The sequence below is a fragment of the Nycticebus coucang genome, chromosome 12 (assembly GCF_027406575.1).
Source record: "Nycticebus coucang isolate mNycCou1 chromosome 12, mNycCou1.pri, whole genome shotgun sequence".
Taxonomy (NCBI): Eukaryota; Metazoa; Chordata; class Mammalia; order Primates; family Lorisidae; genus Nycticebus; species Nycticebus coucang.
The window spans coordinates 3612544-3621765 of NC_069791.1; the positions used below are offsets into that span (position 1 = coordinate 3612544).

Below are 9222 nucleotides of genomic sequence, written 5' to 3' on the forward strand. Positions count from 1 at the left end.
CCAAGTTCAGGTGCGCGATTTCGCTGGCGGATGCGCGGACCCGGCATTGCTAGACCCTGAACTGCCCGCGCCTGTTGCAATCAAATGCAGGGGTGAGGCGTCTAGGGAGGGAGGCTCGAGAAGACGGAGATGACCCGGAAAACGCATGGCACGTCCACTTGTCCAAGTTTTGGGGAGAGAAGGGCGGGAAAGCGCCACGATCCCGCCTATTTTGCCTAAGAATTGACAAGTCCCTCAGTCCCACCTCTGCAGCAGTGATGCAAAACGGACAAATCGCCGACGTAGCGACAGCGGAGAAAAACAACTCCAGTGAGGTGGGGATCAGGCACCGACCAGTCTGCAGCCACTGGGGCGAGAGGGAGCCGGCGTGACTAACTGAGCGCGGAGCCGGGCGCTTTCGGACACCGGGAGAGCACGGCGCCCGCCTCGTCCAAGTGGGGAAGCGCAGAGCGCGGACAGCGGCTCAGCCGGCGCGGGACGCCGGGCAGGAGACGCCCGCGGGACGGCGGGGCCCGGCGAGCGGCCATCGCGGGAAGGACGGCGGGCGAGGGGCAGGAGCCCCAGTCCTCCGGGGCAGGGAGAGGACGGCCGGTGCCGGCCAGGACCTCGCGGGACCGCGCCGGGGCCTTGGCGGAGGGACGAGCAGGCGGTGCCAGGACAGCATGCGCGTCTCCGGAGGCTCCGACCCGGGGCCCTGGGGCAACTCCAGCGGCGCCAACGCCAGCTTGGACAACGAGGACCTCGGGAAAGGCGGCGGCCCGCCCGGGGACAGGCGCAACGAGGATCTGGCCAAACTGGAGATCGCGGTGTTGGCCGTGACTTTCGCGATGGCGGTGCTGGGCAACAGCAGCGTGCTCCTGGCGCTGCACCGCACGCCGCGCAAGACGTCCCGCATGCACCTCTTCATCCGCCACCTGAGCCTGGCCGACCTGGCTGTCGCCTTCTTCCAGGTGCTGCCGCAGTTGTGCTGGGACATCACATACCGCTTCCGCGGGCCGGACTGGCTGTGCCGCGGGGTGAAGTACCTGCAGGTGCTCCCCATGTTCGCGTCCGCCTACATGCTGGTGGTCATGACCGCCGACCGCTACATCGCCGTGTGCCACCCGCTGAAGACGCTGCAGCAGCCGGCGCGCCGCTCGCGCCTCATGATCGCCGCCGCCTGGGTGCTGAGTTTGGTCCTGAGCACGCCGCAGTACTTCGTCTTCTCCATGATGGAGGTGAACAACGTCACCAAGGCCCGCGACTGCTGGGCCACCTTCATTCAGCCCTGGGGCTCCCGCGCCTACGTGACCTGGATGACCGGCAGCATCTTCGTGGCCCCGGTCATCATCCTGGGCACCTGCTACGGCTTCATCTGCTGCAACATCTGGCGCAACGTCCGCGGGAAAACCGCGTCGCTCCAGAGCCCGGGCGCCGAGGGAGCTGGGGGAGCGGACGGCCTGCTCCGCCGGGGGCTCCTGCTGGCCCCGCGGGTCAGCAGCGTCAAGACTGTCTCCCGCGCCAAGATGCGCACGGTGAAGATGACCCTGGTGATCGTGACGGCGTACATCGTCTGCTGGACGCCTTTCTTCGTCAGCCACATGTGGTCGGTCTGGGATGAGAAGTCGATGTGGACCGGTAGGTGCCTGGGCAGCCGGGGGGACGTGCGGGACGGAGTGAGCGTGTGTGTGTGTGTGCGCGCGCGCGCCTGTGTGTAGAGAGAGAGCAGGGTCGCCTTGCATGGCACAGACTTCTAGGCAGTAGTTCTTAAACTTCTGTGTGAATAGCGATCACACCTTGAGGAAAAATTCTCAACAAAGGAGATTTCTGGAGTCCCCACCTCAGACACTCTAACTCAGAATTTTGGAATAGGGCGCAGAGATACAGGGCTTTGCATTTGCGGTGTGCAATGATCCTAAGACCACAAATAGAAACTGTGCCTGGGAGTCGGCCACACAACTACCAAACCCAATGATTTTTTCCCCCAAATCAGTAACTGCCAACACCCGGTTTTCAAGTCTATTGGACTCAGGAAATAGTTTTAGTGTCGCAACTGCTTTTTGTTGGATTGTGAAAAGTATCACAATTAACATAAAGACTTTGTAGAAGGTCCTCAAGGGCAAGGGTAAAAACACATTATTTTTCTAAAGAAAACTGGGGAAAGAGTCTTGAGAAGTCAAAAATTGTTTAAATTGGCACTTAGCTAATGTTCCCTTTCCCACTATAATCTATTTATTTTCTCACAATAATTACTTTAACACATTTTTCTAGTATTTCAAAGTGAGATTACTGATAAACTTAATTAGACTAATTCATTCATCGTCTGGCATTACTAATTTGACCGCACAACTCTTGCAGTAGTTTACCGAGAATGTTTTCTGCACCTACTACCTTGCTTGATTTTAATTCCTTCCAAAACTAGAAAAACTAACTCCAGGGAGACTTAAAAAAAAATTAAATTTGCGTCTTGAAAATTTTTTTTCTTACTAAGAAAAAAATGTTTTTCCAATCACCTATATTACAACACTGTTTCTGATAACAGGTACAGTCAGGAAATGAGTGTCTAAGAAGAGCAGTCTCCTTTAGTCTCCTGGTATTGGAATAGGAGAGGATACTCAATATGCTTTGGAATTACATTTGCAAATAAAACATTTGCATACAGATTTAATTTAAACAAATATTCTTGCACTATACCAATAATGAATACCAATGATGAAAAAGGTAGCATAAACACTTCATTTCTAATTTGCACTTTTTATCTTGCTTGATCTTAGAAACCTCTTAATATTGTGGATCAAATAAAAAATTAGCCTAATTATTCTGCTATCAAGATTTGTCCACAATCACTGAAAGCTTCGCTTGTGCAGAGACATCTCTGTGAGTACAGCCATGGCCGTGTGAATCACCATCACCTTTAACTGCGGTGCCTTAGAATATGGTGTGATGAAACAGCCTGGGATTTTTTTTGTCATAACCAGAATGAGAAGATGCACGTTTATATTAAATAATCCAGGGTAAATATAAGAATGACCAGCAAGCCCTGACTGAATTACTTTCAGGGCAGGAGTTCCCCTGGGAAAGCACATTTAATCACATTTAATCGCGATTGTTTACTGCTGCTCCTCAGCATAAAATACTTTAGAATCCTGTTGGAATTCCTAACTCTGCTGTTCTTCTTAATACCATTTGCTCAAACCACAGTAAAAGATGATTTTCTTTTACAAATTTCTAATTAACCAAAGGAGAACAACGAAAGCTTGCATCCTCCAGACATCAGCCTCCATTTTCCATTTACAAGAATATTTAAAATTTTAAAACTGCTAAGCATGATTTACAATGCCAGACTTTTGCCTGAGTTTTTAGGAGGAATACGATTTGGGATGTGTGGTTATGGGCTCCTAAAATTTCATTAAAATTGCAGCCATTCTGTAAATGGCTGTGTTCACGATCATATGCTAGCACTAGTGTAAAAGACAGAGATTTGTAAATCAATTGTTTAGTAGTCTTCACCTCTTGAAATTCACTTTCATACTACTAGAATGAAAGTAGAATGCTTAAATATTTTTGTTTCAGAATATTAGGAGCACACATTTTGTTTCCATACTTTATTTTTGTTCAGGTAGAGTCACAATTATATACACGAGTTTGCCCTACATCCAGATGGTGGTTTAAAAATATTTGCATTCATTTTAAGGCCTCTTGCTTACAACAATATGTTATAACCAAGCAATTTCCAAACACCACCCACTTCCCTGATTGGTGAGCAAAATCGTTCCTTTTCTATACTAACCCATAACTTTTTCCCTCTTGAGTGGATAGAAAAATGAGTTAATCCAGTATTCAGTTCCTCGCATTTTGACTTTTTCCATAACCTCCCTGTGTATTTTTCATGCAGAGTCAGAAAACGCTATGGTCACCATCACTGCACTGCTGGCTTCCCTGAACAGCTGCTGCAACCCTTGGATCTACATGTTCTACAGCGGCCACCTCCTGCAAGACTGTGTGCGGAGCTTGCCCTGCTGCCACCGCGTGGAGCACAGACTCAGCAAAGGAGACACAGACAGCGTGAGTCGGAGACAGACTTCTTACTCCAACAACCGGAGCCCCTCCAACAGCACGGCCACGTGGAAGGACTCGCCCAAATCCTCCAAGTCCGTCAGATTCATTCCTATTTCAACCTGAGCCCTCTGTCCATGCAGCCTAACTCCTGTGCTTGACTGTTTGGCCTATTAGCTGAACTGAACAAAGGAACTTTACTGAGATGAGCGTAAATGAATTCACTGGGTACCAGGCTGTGTTTCAGGCTCCATTTTCACATTGCTATGACAAAAACTATGAATTATTTTATACGGAGTATTCATGAAAACACTGCACTAAAATGTGCAGGCCTGATTCCCAGAAATATAACAGAAGTTATGTTTCCAGAGGAAAAATTTTAACTACCCTGGCTTTATATCCTGTTGTTGGTTTCTGTGACTTTTCTCTTTTTCTGAGGTAAGAAGGGCTTGACTGGCACAATTTCTGAACAAAGTGAGCTCATCGTCAGCTGTAGTATGTAAAGGAGACATCAGAGAAATTAGGTTTTCATCCAATAAAATCAATTTATGCATCAGAAAAATGCAGCCCCAAAGGGTGGCCTGGAGTTGGGACGCCGTCTAGGAGAGGCGTGAGTGCCGGAGAGTACTGAGGAGGAGGAGGCCCGCTCAGCGCACCACGGGGAAGTTCTGTTAGCGGCTGTAAACCGTCCTGATTTTCAAAATGGTAACGTTAGATCTGAGGTTCCTCACATTTTATCAGGCAGGAGTCTTTTATGATTCCTAAGATGCTGAAAGTTAGAGAAAATGTTGTCAACTGACTAAAAAAATGTTTTTTTCCTACTACAAGGTTGTTTGAAAGTCAGATTTCTAGGAGGAATGCCCAAATTTATTAGAAAAACAGAAAAAGATTGTCCAAGGTACTCTGTAGAGTACCAGGGCTGTACTGGCCCAAAAGTCAAATGCAGACTATTTGAGGCCTGTTTTCTTATTTGTGGTGTCAGATATCACAAAAATTATGCATGGACCATGTTTTTGCTGGTGACATGTCGTTATTGTTTGTGTTTTTAACGTGTGGCCCAAGACAATTCTTCCAAAGTGCAACAAGGGGGAAAAAAGGTTGGGGGCCGCGCCTGCAGCTCAAAGGAGTAGGGCACCCGCCCCATATGCAAGAGGTGGCAGGTTCAAACCCAGCCCCAGTCAAAAAAAAAAAAGGGTTAGATATCACTGCCACACTTTCTCTCTCTCAAACACTGTAAACATATTTTGACCAGAACAAGGGTATCTTATGCTATGCTAGAAATGCGGTCATTATCTTCATGTTGAGGAACTAGATTCCTAAAGAAAAGTCTCCTCAAGAAGGACTCAGGATATGAAGTGTCACCACACATTTAATTGAGAATGGCTTGGTCTGTCTTTCCAATCACCTTCTCAACTAACAGTTTCATAGAGGAAAAGAGGTAGGGCTGGGGGCTGAAGAGCAGATGGAGACGGAACTGTTCCACACCTCCTCTGACTGCCTTCTTAGTAAATGCATGACTTTAGGCAAGTTACTCAAACAGAAAGCCTCTGTTTCCTTGACTTACTCACGGGGTTGTTGTGAGGACTAAATTAAATAAATGTGTGAGAAGAGCTTTGCGAACAGTAGAGTTCTATGTACACACACTAGCAGCTGCTTTTATTGTAGTCTTGGGATCTACAAAACCTCACAGCTTCCTTTTCTATCTCGTTTTCATTAGTGAGAATTGTTTGGTTTCATGGCTATGATTTAAAATCTTAAAATTTAAATACAGATCTTCAGACGCACTGGAAAGCATTGCCAATGGCCACTAAACCTGCCCTCTCCTTTCCAATTAAGTTTTCCAGGTTAAAGGCAGAACTTGCTGTCCTTTGAATGCGGGTAAATCAAAGCCAGCCGCGAGCTTTCGTTTTTCGTCAGAGAGGAATTATAACCCTATCTGGCTGCCTTGCATTTCCTATCACTGGGACTCAGTCCTTTTCTAGTCATTGTACCTGGCTCCTCCTTCTTAGAGATAGATCATGAAGAGATTTGAGGATACGTCATAAATATTTTGCATCCTTTAGAAAAGTAATCGTATTGTTGGGTTTCTATTTTGAGCTTTGTGGATAAGAGAATGAGGCCTGGATAGCATGGCAAAAACTTGGAAGCCCCAACTTCATGCCTCTCATTCTGCTGGCTCCAAATTCTCAGCCCTAAGACTCCCTGGATTGATATGCCTAAAAAATGTTTCCAAATGTTCTTTAGAGATTACCCCCTTACCTTTTAGAATTCTTCCTTCTAAAAATAACCAACATGTCTCTTAAAGGGCACTGTGCAGTGGAGCTACCAACTGAATCAATTCTTCTTTATTTCAGTTAGAACAGCATCTCAGTTGCCCTGCTGTGTAAGGCCAGCAGCCCTTTTCACGGCTTCTCTTTGATAGTTGAGATAGTGGGAAATGGGCTGTCAGATAAGAGAGCTGAGTACTAGTTCTATGCTAAGCAAACATGTGGGTTTTTTCTCTGTGGTTTGGAGAAACATCATCTCTTTAATTGCTAAACTTTCTTAATGTTATGCACCCAGAATGGTGTTCATGTATGTCAAAACTATATTCCAAATTAGAGGTAATAGGTGGTAAGGAGCAAGTATTCAGGGATGGAAATTTTTCTTTTTTTGGACCAAAGAATAGACATGAGACATTATGCCCAATTATGGGAACTCAAAATAAGCTTTCTTACGAATAGTTCTTACGTTTTGTTATATCACCTTGTTTTATTTTGCACAGTTATCTGTGGGAATACCCTTTAAGTACAAACTATCTATGTCAGTTTCAGAGATGCAATTTTAAAATACCACCAATAGGAAGACACTGGTCTACTGGGCATGTGATAAATATTAATTAATGATGAAAAAGAAGCATTTTATAGTACATATTAAGTGCTTAACCCGTTAATTTTGGAGCGTGTGTTTGTAAAATGTAAAACAATCTGGCTTTTGTTTTGAAATTACATTTAGAACATAACTGTAAAGAAAATTAGTGAAATTCTTGTGTCAATTATATACATACCCCACACATACAGAATTTCCATCATCATTAAAGAAGTCTTACACCCTGGTTAAGACAGGGTGTGGTTTTAGAGGGAAAAAAAAATCAAGTAGGTTTTTTGTCTGTTTGTTTGTTTTAGCTGCCGGGAATACTGTGTTGAAAAGCAGTCTTATTAACATGCAGTACTCTGCCAAACTTATTACAGTTGCTAGAATGGATAACCATTAATGACTAAGAAATACAACTTTCATCTGTTATTACACAAATAATCCAATTAGGTTAAGTTTTATGTTTTTCAGATTCTAAAACTGATACTTTTCTAACTGATTTGAACACCTGGTGCTTTAAATTACAGCCTGAGAGTTTGCCGGAAACATAATTAGATGCCACTTGGGGAAAAACTGAACCCCATCCTGTACCCCAATGTCAGAGATTGGGCTCCTATAAACTCACACAGGTCGGAGCCCTATGGATTTTCACAGTGGAGGCACTGGTCTGTGCAGAGTCCAGGGCAGGCCACCTGAGGCGCTCATGCGGGAGATCCAGAAGCAGCCGCTGCCCCCTCCCTCCCCTCAGTGCGGCTCTGATAGTGCCACTCAGTGCCATTGGAAACAAATAAGGTTCTTGATTAGAATTGGATCTCAGCCAATGTTCATAAGAAAGCTTATTTTGATTTCCCAAGATAGCCTAAATGGGTTAAATCACACGAATTGTAGAATTCCATTTTACACATACATATTTCAAGAATATTATTTTAACATAATGTTTAGGCATAGTAAATTATCAGAAATGAAAATATGTGACCTATAGTGTGTCAGCATCAAAAATATATATTATGAACACACTAAAAATTAAATGCCATTTTTTCTTTTTTTCAATTTTACATTGATCTATATTCTAAACAAAAATAAAAACAAGGTATTATAGAATGAATGAAATATTTTTGTGTTCCAGGGTCAAATTAACAAATTTAGGAAATAAAAATCTGAGAACAAATCTGATATTAACATCGGGATAATTATTATTAGCATAAAGTAATAAGCATTTCCACAGTCAGGGTTTCTGACTTAAAATATATTCTGTGATGCTTTTAACTCATCGCTGTAACACATTTACCAAGATTAGTGTTGTTTATTTAGTATTGCATTTTTGGAACTGCTTTATAAGTGTTCTCTATCCTCTGACTTGCTACATTATGTAGAAGAATTTCTATGTGTTTTTCCTGGACCAATTGCATGATTCTCATTTTGAACAGATAGTTAAACGTTTTGTGATTATATCTAATATTTTGTCTTTTACAGAAAAAAATGGCTTGTGATATTATACTGAACAACTAATATATTTATTCTTCAATTTAAGTATATGTTGGCTTGTTTCTATAAATAAAAACAAATTTTGGACTTGTCTGAAATAATTGTTTCACAACTGAGTTTGACAATTAAATATATTTCAAGTTAACTATATTAAAAAATAATGTCTGGTTTTACAGTTGGTAGCTATGGATATGCTTGTATTTGAGTAGAAAAATGTTTATGTTTTGCTATTTGGCTATAGCAAGAATATGTGAAACTTTGTCATGGCCTTTGAAATAAATTACAATAAAAAACAAATCAATTTTGGTATAGTCTGTATTAAGATGACCAAAAATAATTGGGTTTAGCTGAGGTCACGTATGTCGTCCAGCCCTAAAAATGTCATCAATGTTCATTGATTTTGTAAAGTTAGTGAGACTGGCTAAAGATCAAGAATATTCCCCTTGAATTATCTTTAAAAAGCAGAATTCTTTTCCCTGTGGACTAGTAAGTTCAAATTGTATTAACTTTATAACTTACATTGCCTAATTTTTTTTTTCCTTTTTTAAGTTCAATCTTAGTAGCATAAACTATAAAAGGCTTATTTTGGTTTTGGCCTAAACTGTAGAAGCAATGAAAGCCCAGAATGTAAGAAATGGAATTTAAAGTTTCTATTTTAAAATATCACTGTTATTTTAAAAGTCTTATAAGTGTCTAAGAATAAAAAATATTTCTACCACAGCTATTTTCATAAAGACCTAAGGAAGGACCAGGTAATATTAAAGTAACTGTTTCATTATCTACCAGGAGATGTGCAGAAGGAAACCTTACTAAAGAAACATTTTTTAGAGGCAGTCAAAATTGAAAAGA

General features: G+C 42.7%; 1 protein-coding gene across 1 annotated transcript; it reads left to right on the forward strand.

Moving 5' to 3' along the window:
• The first annotated feature begins 535 nt into the window (after positions 1–535).
• On the forward strand, positions 536–8674 carry AVPR1A (arginine vasopressin receptor 1A). Its single transcript, XM_053557276.1, has 2 exons — positions 536–1617; positions 3875–8674. The coding sequence occupies exons 1-2, from the start codon at positions 663–665 to the stop codon at positions 4159–4161; spliced, it is 1242 nt and encodes a 413-aa protein (XP_053413251.1). The 5' UTR covers positions 536–662; the 3' UTR covers positions 4162–8674.
• Positions 8675–9222: the final 548 nt, after the last annotated feature.

Coding starts and splice junctions, on each gene's coding strand:
- AVPR1A (XM_053557276.1), top strand. CDS start 663: ATGCGCGTCTCCGGAGGCTCCGACCCGGGGCCCTGGGGCAACTCCAGC. Junction 1,618..3,874: donor TGAGAAGTCGATGTGGACCG/GTAGGTGCCTGG, acceptor TTTTTCATGCAG/AGTCAGAAAACGCTATGGTC.